Source organism: Chionomys nivalis, chromosome 3, assembly GCF_950005125.1.
Source record: "Chionomys nivalis chromosome 3, mChiNiv1.1, whole genome shotgun sequence".
NCBI lineage: Eukaryota > Metazoa > Chordata > Mammalia > Rodentia > Cricetidae > Chionomys > Chionomys nivalis.
This window is the reverse complement of record NC_080088.1, coordinates 116923478-116942502: the sequence shown is the minus strand read 5'-3', so window position 1 is coordinate 116942502 and position 19025 is coordinate 116923478. Positions and strand designations below refer to the sequence as shown.

The 19025-nt window shown below is 48.5% G+C and overlaps 1 protein-coding gene across 1 annotated transcript in view; it reads left to right on the top strand.

Annotated features, from left to right (window-relative positions):
• Fbxw8 (F-box and WD repeat domain containing 8) overlaps positions 1 to 19025 on the top strand; it is a 99321-nt gene that overhangs the window by 7644 nt on the left and 72652 nt on the right. Inside the window, exons 2-3 of the mRNA XM_057765648.1 lie at positions 4861 to 4965; positions 18523 to 18687. Of these exons, the coding sequence (XP_057621631.1) occupies positions 4861 to 4965; positions 18523 to 18687 (270 nt within the window). The remainder of the gene's footprint in view (positions 1 to 4860; positions 4966 to 18522; positions 18688 to 19025) is intronic.

The window sequence follows — 19025 nt, the reverse complement described above, 5'->3', positions numbered from 1 at the left end:
GCCTTGCTCCCCAGTCTCCCACCCCAGCTTGGAACCACAGCTTTGTGAGCAGAGGCTGGCCAGTGTGTTGCACAGACTTCCTTCACTGCCACACCTACCCAGCCTCCTGGGAGCCCCAAGTTCATAGCTGCCTCTTCTACCTCCCTTCTTTGCTGGAGCCCCCGGGGAAATCGCCAGCAGGTGATGAATGAGAATGCATCTCACAGTTTTGGAACCAGTTCTGAATAAATAAATCTCAAGTGTCTTCACCAGGTGAGGGCACATGTGAGGCAGGCAGGTTAGCTTCCGTAGGTGGCTGTTGTCTGTGCAGACAGCCCACATCTTTACTGAACACTGCTTGACTCGACTCGTGGTTAGGTTCAGTTGAAGAGATAAATTGGCTTTTTGTGGACTGCTTAGGAACTTAACCTCTCTTTATAGCATTTTATTATTATTATTTTTATTTTTTGAGAAAGGATTCCTAAGTTCTAAATAGCTGACTTACTAATGAGCCCTTGTATACCTTGGGGGACTGTCTCCTGTATTTATTCTGTTTTATAGGTGATGACTTACCTCCATAAAAGATTCAACTCCTTCAGTGTAGAGGCCATTACTCATGCATTTGCTAAAAGCACCTCTCTTCCCCCAGCCCTGGGCATGGCCCTGGATTCAGACAGCATTTTGCACATAAATTATTTTTTAAAGCTGGATGGTGTGGCCCCTGTACAGATAGTCTAGGAACCCAAGAAGAAATCTGTGGTGTGCACTGACACTCCTGTTATTTGTGCCTGGAAGGTATTTCAAGACAGAATTGGTGTCTATTTTGAGAGTGTTTTGAGACTTTCCCCATCTACCACCTTATTTTCTCAAGCCAGAAGTGAAACTGGATGCCATCCATTCCTGTGGTGGGACTGTGTGGTATGTGGGTTCAGAAGCCCAGCAGACACAGGCCTCTCTCCATCCCAGGGTCAGTAGGAGCAGCGAAGATCTGTTTAAACACCAACCTAGAGAGCGTTTGAGTGGCGGTCGCTGCAGAGATAACTGTTGGGAAGTGCATCCAGAGTTGGTTTCTTTCCTCTGCGCTGATTTGGCTCCTAGTAATTACTCCTTCTCCTAAACAAGGGAAGGCAGATCCAGTTTCTAACATGACGGCACAAAGACCATCCGTTTATGGAGTCAGGCTTATAGTAGCACATGGGGGACAGTCAGCCTCCCTGGGGACAGATCTCTTCACAGTTTCTTTCGGTGTTTTTGGAGTGAGTCCAGTAGACTTTGGGAAAATCAGCATTCACTGACCTGAGCGTAACACAACCCCTTTGTGCGACTCCTCCCTTGACTGGAGGAGGAATCTAGAGTCTGAGCTTGGCGAACTGCGATGTCACTGTCGCTCAACTGATGTTCTTACAGTGTCACTTCAGCATTTCTGTGCTGCTGCTTCTCAGAATGGCCATGTCGTCTGCTTTGTCATGGGTCATCCTGCTGTGGCTTATAATTGTTAGGCTGGCTGTGTGCGCCAGGTTTCTAGGTGGCAGCTCAATAGCATCTTCGTAGTATCCAGGGCTTTCTCTGCACATGAGCACAAGTAGTGTCCATACGTTCACTGTGCACTGTGGGAGGAATGGCTGCATGTCATCACAGGATACCTCTGCAGCAGCTGCAGTGGGAGGAATGGCTGCATGCCGTCACAGGAGACCTCTGCAGCAGCTGCAGTGGGAGGAATGGCTGCATGCCATCACAGGAGACCTCTGTAGCAACTGTGAGCTTGGAGTGCTTGCTGGACTACAGCTTGGATCAGGGTGTGGCTTCAGGTCTGCCTTAGGTCCGCACAGGGTTGACCAAACTGATGATGTAGTCTCTGATGAGGTGTTTCTCAAGTGATGCGCTACTAACACAGCAAGCTGACGTTTATAGGCCAGTCACTTACCCTGTTGCCTCTGGTTGAATGGTAGAACACCCCCTCTTCACCTGCGTGCTCCTGTATCACCTCAGTGGATGTCAGAAGGAGGTTTCTATACTGGCCTGTACAACTGTACGCTTAGAACTCTTGGGGATGCTTGTACTCAGCACAGGGTTTTATGGCCTCATTGGTTGTTTGGAGGGGAAGGCTGTACTTAATGGAGTCAACTCTGAGGTGTAGATTCACATGTGGGCTTAGTAGGCTGGCCATTCAGAGGTCTGAATTGAGGCCAGAGGCCTTTGTGTTCTGGAGGGGATGGCACTTTGGTGGGGCAGGCCCTCTGGCCATAGGCAGCATGTGGTAGGGGACTCAGCTGTGAACCAGTAGCAGGCAGGCCCCCATCTCTCATCTGGGGGAATCTGAGTGACCCACTGCCCCATCACTAAAGGCCACAGCATGAACATTTAGGGTGTGGTCTCCTGACCGTGGCCGCGCATGTGCCATAACTGCTGGTGCTCTTTGGATGACTGGCTTCCTTTTTCCTGCCATTCCCTAACCAGTGGTGGGAGCAGGAAGCTCAGCCACATAGAAGTGGGGGAGGGGACTTAGACTGGTTTGAATGGGCACTGTTGATTGACATTTTGGAGTCTAGAGGTACTCCTAAGAATGGTGATTTAAAAGGAAAGGTTGGCTCTGCAGTGTTATGTTCTTACAGTTTATCCTTGAAACAGTGGCTCCAGATCCTAGAGACAGCCTCGCACAGTGTGACTCACAGTGCAGTGGCCCTCAGCACTGGCGGTCATAGCAGCCTGCTGGGTTTCATCTTTGCTACCCAGGCACCACAGCAAAGCCTTCCTGAGTTGTTAGGTGCCCTCTAGAGTTGGTGATGCCGGTCTGTGTGCCATCCCCCGCTGATTGGATGTAGCCTCACTCTGCATGTCATCCTCGTACTGCTGGTAATGTATTGGCTTCAAGTTAAAGGGCAGCAAGTCACCAACAGGCCAGCTAAGAGTGACTCGGAAGTCAGTAACATGAGAAGATGAAAAGGAGCTGGCATGGCATTGAGGAAAGTGGCACCTAGCCTCTGCATGCTTAGCCCTAGGGCTTGCATTGGCTTCTGTGGGAAATTTCTTCATGTGTTCCTTGGGCAGGCACCCTGAGTTTGTTAGAAGAAATCTTAGGTATCTTTTGGCTGATCATTTGGGATCATGGTGCTTCCAGATTCTGCTCATCCCAATTGAGGCTCAGATCAGGGAGGGCAGTGGGAGGTGGGGTCATGTTTTCATGGAGGGACTGTCTTCCATGGTGAGCCTGGGAAACAGGCCAACAAAATAGGCATTTGATGGAAGGCTGTGAATTCTGCCCAGAATAAAAGCCAAGGCGGCATATCATGTTCATCTCAAGACCAGTTTACAGTGTGGCCTACCGTAAAGGAGTCCACAGCTCAAACGAGCTCCTAGCCCTGGCTCACCCTGTCTTGCCCAGCCTCACTCAGCCATAGCTCTGGTTGTATGAGCATAAGGGGACATTTTTCTCTTGTTTCTTTACTTTGTGGACAGAGTTGGTCCTCTCTGCTTCTGCAGACAAAATAATGTAGAAGAAAAGGCAAGAAGGGCATTGGGAGTAGCATTGTGAATGATCGCTTCTCAGTTTGTGTGTGTCTGCCAGGTCCTGACCAACAGTGATTCCTGCAGGAGGTTGGGGTGTCTCTGGCTGCATCTGGCCGGGAGTAGTGCTCTTCCGTGGTGAGTGAAGGTGTCGTCGTAGGCAAGGACCTTGCCTGATTTGAGGCCCAGTGACTTTGCTTTGTTTTCTTGGGCAGAGCCCAGTGCCTCCCAATTACCCTTGCAGATGTTTTCCTGTTTTTCTGCATGGCCAGCATCCTTCCACTGACTGAACATTCTGTCCCTCTCTGCCTGCAGAGACCGGTCAGTGCCCTTTCCCCAGAGAGCATTTTTGGCCTGTGTGCTTAGTCTTGCTCTGTTTTTGCCATCAAACACCATGTTTCCTCCTAGGCTCCAGATTCTCCTTCAGTCCTGAGACTCCTGGATGAATAGTAACATGATTCTTGAACATTCTTGAACTTCAGGCTTGGAGGAGTCTGATTGGTGCTCGCGCTCCTCAGTGCAGGGAGGCTGTCTTCTGAGGCGGCCACCTCGTGCTGTGGAAACTCGTAGTGAGTGCTGATTAGCAACTTGCTTTCAGCAGTAAGTCAGTGGTGGCAGCCAGAGCTTCTAAACATGAATTTCCCATGCTTAGTCTGTTGGGACAGAGGGCACACGCTGTAGCTTGGCCATAGCCATGACTGGCAGGAGGACCTGTTCAGGTCACACTTGGTCTTTCCCCATTTTCCCCCATTTTCGGATTCCTTTGTGCACTGGGATCCACATGACCTTTGCTTTCTGCCTGAGCCCCTTACCTCATCTCCGACTGCTTACCGCAGGGCAGGCTGGCTTTTGTTGATGCACATTAATGAACAATACTTGGAGAAGCAGTTTGTTTGTACTGGCTCACTCAGGTTCACCAGCATGAGCCCCCAGAGCATTAGGAGACCCCGAGGAGGGGTAGGCCTGGCTCCAGCAGAGCAGCCTCCACCCTGCTCTTTGCCCATGAAAACATGCTAGTGACCTGGTCAGCACTTCTCCAGCTGGGGCCACTGTTGCCACGTGTTGGGGAGGCTTGCTTGGCCTTGGGGAGTGGCGGCCCCCTGGCCCAGGTGGGCTTTCTGGGACACCTGCCGCCTCACCTTACCTTAGAATTCTGACAGGAGGTTTCTGACACCTGGGTACCCACTCCTGTAGCACCTGTGCTTCTCTTTCTGAGCATCATGGGAAATAGTCATGTGGCTTTCATAGTGACCCCACTGCTTCTCTCCCTGAAATGGCCCTGCTCTAGTCACTTACAAGAGTGTCCAGTGATGGACAGGTCTGGAAATGCAAGCTGCACTCAGCCTCACCCTCAACCTCTTCCTTCTGTTTCCACAGAATGAGATGGATGATGTGCCCTTCTTTGACGTCCAACTGCCTTATGAATTGGCAATCAATATATTTCAGTATCTGAATAGAAGAGAACTGGGTCGGTGTGCTCAGGTAAGCGTTTGCTGACACATGTCCAAGGGTCCCCAGCTCTGACCGAGTGTGCAGTTGATTCTGTAGAATCACAGTTGACAGAACTGATGAATGCGTAACGGCCTTCTTGAAGGAAGCCTACCTTGAACCAACAGGGTCTTGTTCCACAGTCCCTTTGATGTATATCTCCTGGTGACTGTCTTCTGTGCTGCCTCTGAATTATGGCTGAAGTCCTGGGCTCTGCCTGCAGCGAGCTAGCCTGTGTTAATGCATCACATGTGTTAGTAGAAAGACGTAGCCCTTAAATCAGACTAGTCATTAGGGTGGCAGCTAAGGGTCAGCCCAGGGACAGATTGGTGAAGTCATGTTTTAGACAAATAGTCTAAATTACCCTTTAAATAGCAGAGCCACGTCCCTGAGGCGAGTGAGAGGAGAGACACTGGGTGATTACACGGGAGCATTGCCCGTGTCTTGCCGACTCTGGAGCAGAACGGTGGCCAGGCCTTGGTTGCATGCAGGGATGTTGGGAGAACTCTTTCCCTGGGGAGACATAAACAAATATCTCCCCACTTATATGGGGCAAACACTTATATGATGACAAACAGTTCCATCACAGTGTTACCCAGGGAACTGCTTCCCTGAAGAGCATAGGTGGAGGAAAAGCAGCCACACCCAGAAAGCCTTACCCCAACATGGATGTTGCATCCCGGCTGCATAGATGAAGTCACCTCTTCAGTTAATATTCCAGCTCCCCGGAGACTCCCAGTTAAGGCAGAATTGCATATGCATGGCCGGGAGGTGCAGGGGGAGCAGGTGTCTCCAGTGAGGGTCCAGTAACCATCCCCCCCTCACTGTCTCTGAGGGAGGTCAGCGGGCTGAGGCTCCTGCACGTGGTCACAGCTGTCCTGATGTTGGTGATGGCTGTCAGCTCAGCGAAAAGCACTCTGCAACAAGACACTGGAGGTCTGAGGTTGGCCATGGTCTATATTCCTGACCACGTATGCTCTTGGGAGGCCAAGGCTTATGTCCTTAATATTCTTTTCATGTTTTTGGCCAAAAGCATGTGATTAAATTACCTTTTTTCCTTTTAGGTTTTTTTTCCAGTTGTCAAAATTTGTGTGTCTAATAAAATTGAATGAGTGTTCATAGCTGTGAGTTTGACCTCTAGAGCCACCGCCAGAGAGAAAGAAACAAGCAAACAAACTTGAGTTTCGCTAATGATGTAACTTAGCGGTAGAGTACTTGATTAGTACATAAGGTCCTGGGTTTAAACCCATCACTACAAACATAACCACTTCAATGGAAATCTGTAAATGTGGCAGCATGACCACTGTGAAAGTCAGAAGTCATGTCATTATGGATACAGTTCAGCATCTAACGTCCTGTGCACAGTAATTGCACAGATCAGCTGGGACAGTCCCTGGTGTTGGGCCTTTTTATGAAGTATGTGCTTCGTCAGTTCCTTGGAGATGCTGAGCGCCTTTGGTATGTGATCGCAGCAGTGTTCCTTAAGTAGAGATGCCAGCACATGTTCTTGATGCAGTGTGTCTGCAGGAAATGATGAGATTAATGGAACATTGACACGCACTCTGAAACACGTGCCAAAGTGTAAACAGTACCCAGTTCTGTCAGTTGCATGAAGAGTACCTACATTGTCATCCCTACCCCTACCCCAGGAAATTTGGTTTATTGTTTTCTAGTTCATGCCTTGGCTCTGCTCCCAGGAATGGAGGCTGAGGGCATAGTTATCAGCCTGATGCCAGGGTGTGGAGTCCTGGACCTTCTCAGCCAGCTCTGCCCTACACAGCCAGCGCCATGCGCTCATCGGCATTCTGCGAGTGGGCTGCTGTTGTGGGAACACTGCCTTCACATGGATTTCTGCTCTCATGTTTTGTGGAGAGCTCTCAAGTGACTACCTTCTGTCTAAAGAGTTAAAGAGTTAATCAGGGCATGATAGGGTTAGGTGGGAGCAGTCCCCTTTGGTACAGTGGGGTTCCATTCAGGAGAGATTGACAGTTGACCTGCTTTATGGACTCCCTCTGCTCTGTCTCTCTCCTGTTCTCTTTCTCTCTTATAATCTAGGCATGTCGGGACTTTAGTGAAGTGGGGCCAGTTGTGTGGAATTGGCATCCTGAGCTAGTTTTGTGCTCTTGGAGAAACCTGTTGCTTAGGTCTTTATGCCAAGCTGCTGTCTGACTGGCAGCAAGGAGGCCTGACTAGGGATACCTCGGAGATGTCATTTGCCACTGCCCCAAAGTGCTTCCCTTCAGCTGGTACCCTCTGTACTGATGTGCCCTCCACCCTTGCCAGCAGCCAGTCTGTGGGCACTGTGTGTGGATTGAGTGTCTCTGCTGAGAGGGCTTCCTTCAGAGTGTCATGAATACGGCAGGGATCTTAGGAAGCACGTTATCAATCTGACAGCACTAACATTTTGTGAGCATCCTTTCCATGTCCACAGGACTCCTAGTGTTTTTAAAGAGTAATATTTTACCGTGCATATTGAGAAGATTGCCAATTTCAGAATTACAAAATTGTTTGGTTTCTGTGAGAAGAAAGTTAAGTGCTGTTGTATAGCAACATGAATAATTCTGAAGAGGGCTAGTTTCTGGTATTTTTCAACTTTCTGTTGTTTTGTAGGCTCTTGCTGTGTAATCTAGTCTGTCTCAGGCCTCCAGACTTGTTTTAGCCTCCTTGGTTCTGGGATTACAGGCATGGGCCACCATGTCCAATTCCAGCATTCTTTTTAGTTCTTAGATTGATGTATTGTTTGTATTGAGTATCCTGGCTGTGTGCCCTCACATGCACTGCTTGGAAAGTCAGAAGGCATCTGGTCCCCGGGAACTGGAGTCACAGATGGCTGTGAGCCATCCTGTGGGCACTGGGAATTGAGACCAGGTCCTCTGCAAGAGCCACAAGTGCTCCCAACTGCTGAGCCACGTTTCCAGCCCCTTCCAACATTCTTTTTAAACATTTGAAGGTAACTATGGAATCCGCAGGAAGCTGCAGACATGCATGCAGGCAGGTGCTGTGTGTCAATCTGCCTGTTTCTTCTTGCGATGGTCCCTCTTGTGCTCAGTGGGAACAGCATCAGGCACATTGATGTCGGTCCACTCCATGATGCCTGCTTGGGTTTCACTGCTTTTCCATGCTCCCATCTGTATTTTTAATTCTGTTCTGTCTTACTGTAGGTGTACATCTGTGTGTTCTTTGCTACTGTCAGCACACAGAATGCTCACCACAGGGATCTCTTGTACCCTTGACGGCCACACCTATTTTACCCATGCCTCCTCTCCACCCCTAGCCCCAGCAGCCTCTGGCAGCCTTTGGTCAAAGAAATACATGTTATAGTGTGGGTACTTCTTTTTCCAAAAATAAAATAATTTATTTTTATTTTATGTACATTGGTGTTTTGCCTGCAGGTATGTCTGTATGAGTTTGTTTGATCCCCTGGAACAGGAGTTACAGACAGTTGTAAGCTGTCATATGGGTGATGGGAATCAAACCCAGGTCCTCTGGAAGAGCAGCAATGCTCTTAATCACTATGCCATCTCTCCAGCACCCTTGTGACTATTTATTTCTTAATGTCTAGTTTTAGTAGTTGAGATGCATAGACAGTAATGTCAGAATTTTCAGGTAAAGGGCAGGAAGTTGCACATAGAGGTCCAAGGCATAGTGGGGCATATCTGTAATCCCAGCACTTAGGAGACTGAGGCAGGAAGACTGTGTATACTCAAGACCAGCCTGGGCTACATAGTAAGACTCAGTCTTAAAGCCAATAAAGAAAAGGAAGAGGCAGAGGTGAGCCACTGAAGGTTGTGGTATAGTGAGCAGAAAGCAGGCAGGACCAAAACAAGCTAATGATTTTGGGGCAGAGTCCCAGTGTGCCAGAGTCAGCTTTCAAGGGAGGGGTAATGCCATGAGCTGACCACGTTTTCACCTTGGGACGCTAACATTTGCATTTTACTTTACAGCTCTGATCCTGAAGTCTCTGTAAGTCATGGATCTGTCACCAAATAGGTGTGAGCAGACCCTCACGCCATGACTCCACAGATTTTAGTTCCCTGCAGCTCTTCAGTTTGACCATCCTGGTGGCTGTCAGAGTCATGTCAGAGGGTCTTTGTACACAAGCACAAAGCAAAAGCACCCTCAGGAGCCACTTAAGTGGCTGTGTGCTTCACATGGGTTAAGAGAAAGGCAGAGCCACTAGGAAGGATGGGATGCAGAAAACAGTGGACTGAGTGGCGGGTACCGGAAGGATTCTCTTGGTCTACTATCATGTAGGACATCTTCCACGATTGAAAAAGTACAAAGAGAACATAGAAGGTGCGAGAATAAGAGAGTTAGAGCCTTCGGGGCCCAGTGCATGTAAGGGGTTGCAGAGTTCATAAAAACTAAAAGAGCTCTTTTCTTTTGAGTTTTTTTTTTAAGATTTTTTTTTATTTATTATGTATATAGGTTTTTTCCTTCATGTATCCTGCAGTACAGAAGAGGACACCAGATCTTATTACAGATGGTTGTGAGCCACCATGTGGTTGCTGGGAATTGAACTCAGGACCTCTGGAAGAGCAGCCAGTGCTCTATTCCTCTGAGCCATCTCTCCAGCCACCTTCTTTTGAGTTTTTAAGACATTGGATTTACCCATTTCTCACTTCCAAGGGTTTGCTGAGGGCCAGGTGCCATTCCTGACAGCAGGTGCTGCAGTGAGCAAGGCTAGTGAGGACCCTTTATAGAGAGAGCGGGTCCTGTGCAGTGAAGACGGGAGGGGGAGGGAGGGAGGGAAGGAGAGAGGGAGGCAGGCATGCAGGAGTCCTGAGGTAGGCGGAACTGAGGCTGTCCTGTGAAGCATCTCGTGTGGATGAGGACTGGCAAGGTCAAAATGACTGGATTGTGGTATACACAGTGATCAATCTAATGTGTTCCTGCTCCAGATGTATCCCTGGGCCCCTGTCCCTGTGTTCATAGTAAGAGACATTTGCAGATGCGGCTCAACTAGAGTCCTGGTGAGAGAAAGTGGTTGTGGGGTACCGGACAGGCTAATGCAGGTAAAGGGCCAGAGCTCAGATGGAGACAGATACTGTTGACATTCTGGCTTTGAGGGCGGAGGAAGGGACCACATGCCAAGGATGACTTCCGGAAACTGGGAATGTTACTAAACCTCCTGAAAGGATGCTGTCTTGACAAGCACTGGCTCCCACACTCACCTGTAGGGTCTGTGAAGGAGAGTGTGTGGAGCCCTGCATCCGTGGTCCTCAGAACACGTGGAAACTGGTGCAGGACATTGAGCAGGAGTGAGCACAGGAGAGACAGAAACTGAAGGGCATTCTGGTGAGGTAGGAAGGTCTTGCAGTGTTGCCAGCAGCAATCAAGATTGTCTCTAGGTGTTGAACGCATCGCTTTGCCTGCTCTAGGAAGACCAGCTAAGGCTGTGAAGTCATCTAGAGGAGAGGACATGGTGACTATTGAGGGTTATACAGTACAGATGGCTGGAGTCACGATTGCCTGTGGGCTGGATGAGGGCAGGGAGTGAGGCTGGGGTTGAGTCCCCAGCTGAGCCTGGGGTGCTGCCGGCACATCAGTGGTAGTTAAGCCAGGACACCGAAAGAGAAGGGACACTTGGAAGTGAGTGTCCTGAGAGTGTCGGGATGGGGCGTGAGGCCAGGCAGGGAGGAGACAGTGCTCTCCTTGTCACTGTCACCTGACAGACAGCTTCTGGAGAGAGAGCTGACTTTGACTCAGAGCACAAGGTAGCCCCATGGCAGCAGGAGCAGAGAGGGCAGGGAGAGGGCTGGGCTGTTAACCCCAAGACCCCCTCCACGTTTAGCTGTATCCCATCTACTAAGGTTCTTCCCCAGCTACTAAGGTTCTTCCCCAGCAGCTTCTGCCGGCCAGCTGGGACTGCACGCCCTAGCACGTAAGCCTGGCACCAAAACCTGAAAGCTTTCAGGGCAGCAGGAGAGACTGAAGACATAAGTGCTGCTGTTTGTCATGGGGACAGGACTCAAAATGACCACAGGTGTTGGTCTCCTTGCAGGGTGACTTGGTGTGTGTGGGAAGCTCCTGGGCTCAGGAGCACAGAGGAAGAAGACAGCTGAGGTAAGGAGCGCATAGATGCTGTCCTGCTCTGTGGAGTGCTTTCCTCAGGCCAACCTGGGGTCTGGACCTGTGGAGAGAGCCTAGTCCAGGCAGACCTAATAAAGCCAGTTTTTTTTTTTTTTTTTTTTTTTTTTTTTTGCCAAGGGCTTTTTTTTCTCAATGTGACAATTCACAGTGGAGCCATAAAGCAGAATGCTGCAGCTACTTTTATTAGCGAAAGTTCTTGCAGCTGAGGCTCACTCAGTGGGGTTCTGAGCTGGGCCATTCCAGTTCTGGGTTGTTAAAGACAATTAGACCTTTGGAAATGTAAGGCTTGTAAACTTTCTGGATTACAATATAAATTAAGAAAGCAAAACTGTTAGAAAGGCTTTCCTTGAGTGGGACCCTTTCAGATTCACTTGTGAAAGTTTAGCTGTCATTTTCTCCTTTGAAAGGAAGCAGCCCTTTGTGTAGTTTGCTGATGACTCTGTTGGCATGTCACTGTGTAATACCTGGTTGTAGGTGTGATTGGGACTGTGGAAATCGTTCTGAGCATACCTCTTACAGATCCTCCAAAGATGTGCTCTGTGTGCCCTGCTGATTCTCAAAGGCCCGCTTCCCAGACAGGCAGAAGCAGCCAGCACATACTTGCCCAAGGCCCAGTTTGGGCAGCTGGAGGTGGGAGGTGGGGACGATAGTTGCCTCAGGTTGACCTGCAGAGCTGGAACTGAACCCTGAACCGTGCCTGCCATGAAGACGTAGAAGCAGATGGGTGTGGGAAACAGAGCCTCAGATGCCCTTCCTCTTAGAGATGAACAGTGCCAGACGAGAGGCTCCGAGGAGTCCCAGCAAAGGATTCTGTTGTTCAAACCTGAGTTCTCTTAACTCATTTCACTTTGGGATCCCTCTTCAGAAACCTGCCAGCACTGCAAGAAGCCAGCGTCCATTACATATGCTTCACACTGCCGCCTGTGTCTGTAGGGTCTGCAGCCATCCTAAGACTTGTTCAGTAGTTGTAGCTCAGGAATTTTATAAAAGTTTGTCTAATTATAAATTCTAAGGATCAAAGTTTATACCCTATGTCAAGCTAACACTGTATCCTTGGAGAGCCCAAGTGTTCGTCATTCCTTGTAAGGTCCAAGTTGTAGTGTCTAGAAGAAAAGCACCTTCCCCTCTGGAGTTGAGTGTGGCTGCCCTGCCATGGCTGACTCTGCTTCCCTTTCGCTTGTGCTTTGTGCTCAGCTCCGTCCTGGCATAGACAGATGAACAGACACTACTGGGTGTCATGGGTAGGCTCAGCTGTGGACCAAACTAGCCAAAAACAAAACCAATGTTCTGTCTAGTAAAAACTGGGGCCTCCACTTGACTGAGTCATTTCCTGGTTTTTACGGCCTGACCACGTGTGCTCAACAGCCCGTGGTTGAGGTAGATGTGTGGCCTGACAGTGTGGTTAAGTGGATCTGTGACTGATGGTGTGGCCGTGCCAGTGTGGGCTAGCTTCCGTGGTTTATCTTCAGCCTGTCTTGCTTAGCTCCCCCTCCCTTTCATTCCTCCCTCTTAGAAATAAGACACAAAGACCCACAGATCACATTTTCTCAATGACTGACAGGTGTGAAAAATAGCTATTGCAGCGGAAGACAGAGCCAGAGTTCATGTTATCTGAGGAGTGTGGATCAGTAGGCAGTGGGGTGACATTTAATGTGGGCAGTGTGGTTAGAAACTTAAGGATTTACATATGGAAAGACAATATTGTGAAAGTGAGATTGAATTTTGTGTTCATGAGGGATGGGGTACACATATGTACATGCATACATGTGAAGACCAGAGGCCGACCTTGGCTTCATTCCTCAGATCCTGTCTACTTTATTTATCCTTTTCCCCTTGACTGGTCAAGAGCTCACATTGGTCTGGGTGGACTTGCTGGTCAGCAACTACCAGGGATTCCCCTGCCTCTGTCCCTCCCAAACCCAGTGTGGGAGGGTTTGCAAATGCATGCCACCATAGCCAGTATTTATGTGGGTCCTGGGGGTAAGCGTAAGTGCTTGCATGGCAAGTACTCTGCTGATAGAGCTATCTCCCCAGCCCCATTTGGAACTATATATGCATGCATAAAACATATATATTATGCTTATGTGTATTTGCTGCCTGTATGTGTGTGCACGATGTTTGTGCAGTGCCTGTGGAGATCAGAAGGTGTGTCAATCATTTCCCCTGGATTAAAATAGAGGCAGTTGTGAGCCACCTTGTGGGTGCTGAACTTGGTCCTCTGGAAGGATAGCCAGTGGTCTTAACAGCTGAGCCATCTCTTTAGCCCTACCCTTTGGAACTTTAAAAAAAAATTGAGGGCTAGAGAGATGGCTCAGAGGTTAAGAGCACTGACTGTTCTTCCAGAGGTCTTGAGTTCAATTCCCAGCAACTACATGGTGGCTCACAACCATCTGTAATGAGATCTGGTGCCCTCTTCTGGCCTGCAGGTGTGGAGGCTGAACACTGTGTACATAATAAATAAATAAATCTTAAAAAAAAATTGAACTCTAGTTCACGTTTTTGAAAGACCTGAAAGAATATACAACTTGAAGTCCCTGATGGGAAAAAGAGAACGAACAGTGAGAGATTTGTAGTCATTGGAAACTTCATTTTTTTTCCTTCGAGACTGGGTTTCTCTGTGTAGCCATGACTGTCCTGCAATTCACTCTTAGACCAGGCTGCCCTTGAACTCAGAGATCTGCCTGCCTCTGTCTCCCAGGTGCTGGGATTAAAGGCTGCACCATTACCACTTGGCAGGAAGCATCTTAAAATATTCTAAGTAGGTGGCATAAGTATGAGGCTGTCCGTAACAACGAATTTGATGTGCCTTTAACATCTAGTAAGCTGAACCACTCCGGAGGCTTAATCATACCATCCCTGGAAGCCATGATGACCTGTCTGTAAGCGAATGAACAAAGTGATGCTTAAGGGCTGGGGTGGGGACTAGCCTGTTGCACACGTGCCTTCTGCCAGTTACCAGTCCTGTGAACAAAAGCAGAGCTCCATCTCAAATGGTCCTGGTCATGGCACTCGATAGCCCATGGTTGGGGGACTGTTCCACTTTGAGTACCTCAGTCAAATGGGGGAGTTTACATTCACAGATAATTGGGTAGCATTCTGAAAGGTGGCTATGGAAACCAGTCATGTGCCCCTGGCCGAATGAGGAGGAAGAGAAAGGACAGTGAGAGAATGACAAGGGCAATGTTGGGTACACAGTGGAAGCTGCTGTCCTCGAAAGGGACAGCCAAGGTGGTTTAGCAGGGTGGAAGGAAGCACACTGTAGCAGGCCACCTTGTGGCAGCCCAGACATTGGGAAAGGTAGCTCACTATGGAAGAGGGTGCTCCAGATTGCCTGAACCCCAGCAGCGAAGGATGCTAGGGTGCCTTCTTTTAGTAACGTGTATCCAGTTGATCTGCACACTCCCTCTTAGTTCTCAGCTTGAGCCGTGTGGTGACGGCTGTTCTGGGGCTGAGAGGCTGAGCTCATGGAGTCCAGCCACCTTTGACTTTATGAAGTTTCTTCTATTTCTGAGTCTTTTTTTTTTTTTTTTTTTTTTTTTTTTTTTTTTTTTTTTTTGAGACAGGGTTTCTCTGTGTAGCCCTGGCTGTTCTGGAACTCAGAGTTCTGCTTCTGCCATCTGAGTGTGGGGATTAAAGGCCTGGGGCATTATATCTGGCTGGAGTCTTTTTTAGATTTTATTTCATGTATGAGTTTTGCCTGCATGTATGTGTGTGCCACCTGTGTGCCTGGTGCCCATGGAAGTCAGGAGACAGCGTCAGATCTCTCAGAGCTAGAGTTAGAGGTGGCTGTGAGCCGCTTGTGGGTACTGGAAATTGAACCCAGGTTCTCTGCAAGAGCAGCTGGTGAGTGCCGTTATTTGGCTGAGTCATCTCTCCAGCCCTCTTAACTTTTGTTCATCTATTCCTTTAGTGATGCCTTGGGTTAAAAACATTCTCTAATGTGCCATTTTTACTAACGGTTTGAGTTATTTTCTTTGTTATTATTATAATCACTATCACTATTTTTGGGGGTTTGAAGCAGGGTCTCACTGTAGACCGGGCTGTCTGGAACTCACAGAGATCCACGCCTCTGCCCCCAGTGCTGGGATTACAGAGGTGCTCCACCAGATCTGGCTTTGGTTATTCTCTCAACAGTTGCCCAGGTAACAGGGAATTGAAATTTAGCCCCTTCACCTCACAGCTCCTCAGATCTCCTCCAGCCTCTGCACTTTGTGCACTTGGTTGTTGGCACACAGAGGTTTCAGAGGCTTTGTTCTGTAGAGTGGATGATCTCACCTGAGGGACTGATTTTCTGCGGCTCAGATTGGCCAGTGAGCCCTCTAGTGAATGCTTGCTGCAGTTAGCTCCCCTCACAGCTCCTCTTCAGTTGCTTTGTGTCAAGGATCCTGTGCACCCTGACTAGGAATCTTCTTCCTGAACCCGGCCCTCATCGAGTCTTACAGCTGCTGTTTTGCCCTGTGCTAGGGTCTCCTTTCATATTTGCTTATATGTGTCTTGCTTGATTCTGTTTTGTTTACAATGGGCATTTCGGGTGACTGCTGTGGCTCTGTGGCTGAGCTTCTGCCTAAACGCTCACATTTGAACTAGCCGCTCCTGCCTCTGTGGAAGGGGTGAGCTAACTATAGTTTAGGTGTTACTGTGGCCCCTGAAGTCTCCTTAGCTAGTGACTGAATAGTGGCAGTGACCCTCCAGCTTCTGCTGAGGGCCCATTGTATGTTGGTTATAGCTCTGCCTTAGCCTTGGTAGCTTCATGCTTGTGCAGAAGTTCACGGCCAGCTGGAATCTAGAAGTCAGGGCTTTCTTATTGCCCCTGCCTCAAGTGCCCAGAAAAACCCGTTTGCGGCATGCTAGACTCCCAGAAATGCTGGGGTTTTCAAAGATCTTGGGGGCACTCATTCCTATTTTTCCTCCTGAACTGTTTGATCAGCATCTTGTCAGTCCCACTCTCAGAGCCTTCTCCAGTACTGCAATGTTAAAACAACTGCTCTTCCCTCAAGATAGTGGCTTGTGATGTACTTCTGGCTGGACAACAACTCACTGTAGCCCAGGCTAGCCTTGATCTCACCAGCCCCTCTGCCTTACTTTGCCTTAGCTTCTTGAGTGCTGGGAGTACAGGTGTGAACCACCATGCTGGGCCAGCAGTGTTAGGCTCATTTAACCCTCACTGTTTGGAATAGCTGCCCTGCAGGTAAAACAGATCAGGCAAATCATCCGGAGTGCTTTCCAGCAATCCACCAGACAGGTCAGCGCTGCCAGCTCTTTAGGAATTAGGTTTGGTAAGCTCAAAGCCTGCCTGTTACATCCTGTGCCTCTACCCCCACGACTGCTGACTGTGTAGTTGTTATAAATATGAGGCTGGTGGTTCTCAAGTAGCTGAAGGAAGAAGAGGTAACACAAGTTGATGGGCTAGTGCCTCACAGTCTTTACCGAGTCCAACCTTTCTTTTTTTCCTTGTTTGTTTTTAAAGATAGAGTCTCACTATGTACTTCTGGCTGGCCTGGAACTCACTTTAGACCAGGCTGATTTTGAACTCACGTATAATTGCCTACCTTTCCTAAGTGCTAGAATTAAAGGCATGCATCACCACACCCTGCCGTTATCCTTTTTAACATTTATTTACTTGTTTGTTTGTTTATTGAGTACTGGTCCTTAGAAGGTTCAAGCTTTTCATCACTTTCTGAAACAGTCAATAAAATAAAAACTCTGCTGACACATGCTTAAGTATGGGTACATGTAAACCACAGTTTACACATGGAGGTGTCAGTCTTCAACTTCCACCTTGAGATAGAGTTGTTCTCTTTTTATTAAACTTAATTATTGTGTATATGATGTATTTGTATGGTGTGTGTGGTGCACATGTTTTTATGGTGTGCATATTTGTATGGTGCTTGTGTTTGTATAGTGCTTGTTTGTATGGTGCACATGTGTGTATGATGCATGCGTATATGGTACGTTTGTATGGTGCACGTGTGTGTATGATGCATGTGTGTATGGTGTGGTGCTCTTGTGTGTATGGCATGGTGCACTCATGTATATAAGGCGTGCATTTTTGGTGTGCATGTATGTATGGTATGTTCATATCTCAGCCTGTGCGTATGGAGTTCAGAACCAGTTCTCTCTCACCTTTATGTGGGTTCTGGGGAATCGAACTCAAGTTGTTAGGCTTGTACAGAAAGCACTGTGACTACTGAGCCATCTCCCTGGGTTTCTTACTTACCACTGTGTATGTGTACGTGCTGGCACTTGGATTCCAGGCGTCCCCCTACCTTCCCACAGGAGACGGGCACTGCCTCCAGCTTTACCTGGCCCTGAGGATCCAAACTCAGGTCCTTACACTGCAGCAAATACCAGACCCACCAACCTGTCTCCTCAGCACCTTTCCCTTCCCTGCTTACAGTACTAGCCAGACCTAGAGCCTCCATGTGCTAGGTAAGCACTTGACCACTGAGCGATGGCCCAGCCCGGCCTTCATTTTTGGTAGTGCTCTAATTGCCACCACGGAGGGACAGTTAGACTTTGAGACATCTTCACACCCCCATTCCAGCTGGTCCCCTCAGTCATATTCTCTTCCCTCATCCTCCAAGGTCTGGTAGTCCCAAGGAGTGGTAGCAAGTGTAGGTTCTTGTAAGCTGCTGGCCCTCTCTATTTACCAGGAGTGAACTTCAGTCGCAAGGTGATGGCAAACATGGCCTCCATCCTCCATCTCCAGTGCATGCTGTAGACGAATGATGTTGCTCTGTGGGGTCAGTTTCTCATTTGCCCATGAGAGTCCATGCTTGGTGCATGGTCCTGTGATGGGCTAAGCCTGGCGCACCCCTACTGAGGGCTGGAAAAGAACAAACATCTGAGAGTTAAAGCGGTCGGTTCCTCCTGGTACTGTGGGGATTGGAGATTTGTGCCAGACGTAAGTCATTTCTCCACCATATATTGTGGGTCCTGCCCAACAGCCGAGGGCTGTATTAATGCTATTACTGTGTTTTAATCTGTATGTATAAGAGTTCTCCATGCAGCATAAATTTGAATTTTATACCTCAGAAATTTAGTTAGATTAAAACCTTCCACATCACAGGCCACCAGACTCCACTTTGTAAGATGGTCATGCAGATCTGTCCACAAACTCACCTGAGAAGCTCCATGTGCTTGTATGGTCCTTACCATGTTCAGTTTGTTCTTTTAGCATTTTGTGTATTGTTGCATTGTTTGTCTCTTTCATTTGTTAGATGATAATTTATCACACCATTTAAAATGTGACGTTACATGGTGGTATAACAGTTTTGAAATCTTGAAAGATATAACTGGAAACATTTGCTTGTATTTTTTCCACCTCAGTGTGTTTTGTTAATGAGACATTCTATGCTGCCATAAGCCCAGAGCTGTAATATAGGTGTTGATTGATTTTGGATGGCAAGGCCTCTCTAATTGCAGATCTTGACATTTGCGTCACTTGTGCTGTTCTAGGTGAGCAAGACATGGAAGGTGATTTCTGAAGACGAGGTGCTGTGGTACCGGCTGTGCCAGCAAGAGGGGCATCTTCCCCGGAGCAGCATCTCTGACTACTCCTGCTGGAAGCTCATCTTGCAAGAGTGCCTTGCCAAGGAGCATATGTTAAGAACCAACTGGAAGGTAGGCAGTGGCCAGCGGCATCCCCTGAGGCAGGGACAGTGGACAGCAGGCCTGCAGTTGCTTCCTGAGGCTCATTCCCAGAGTGGAGGGAGCAGGGTGTGCTGAGCAGCCCCAAGCCCCTCCAATCATTGATTTCAGCATCTTCCTTACAGTTGCCCCTCTCTTAGCCTTGGGTTTAGAGCTTCTTCCTGCTGTGCAGGAAGGGGGCTGAAGTGGACTGTCTGACACCGCCTTTCCTGGCTGGTTAGGGTCACTGAAGTCTTCCTCTGTCAACCCCCTGTTTCTTTCTCTTTACTTGCCTCCCAGAGGGCTGACAAGGCAGCAGCACCATGCACAGG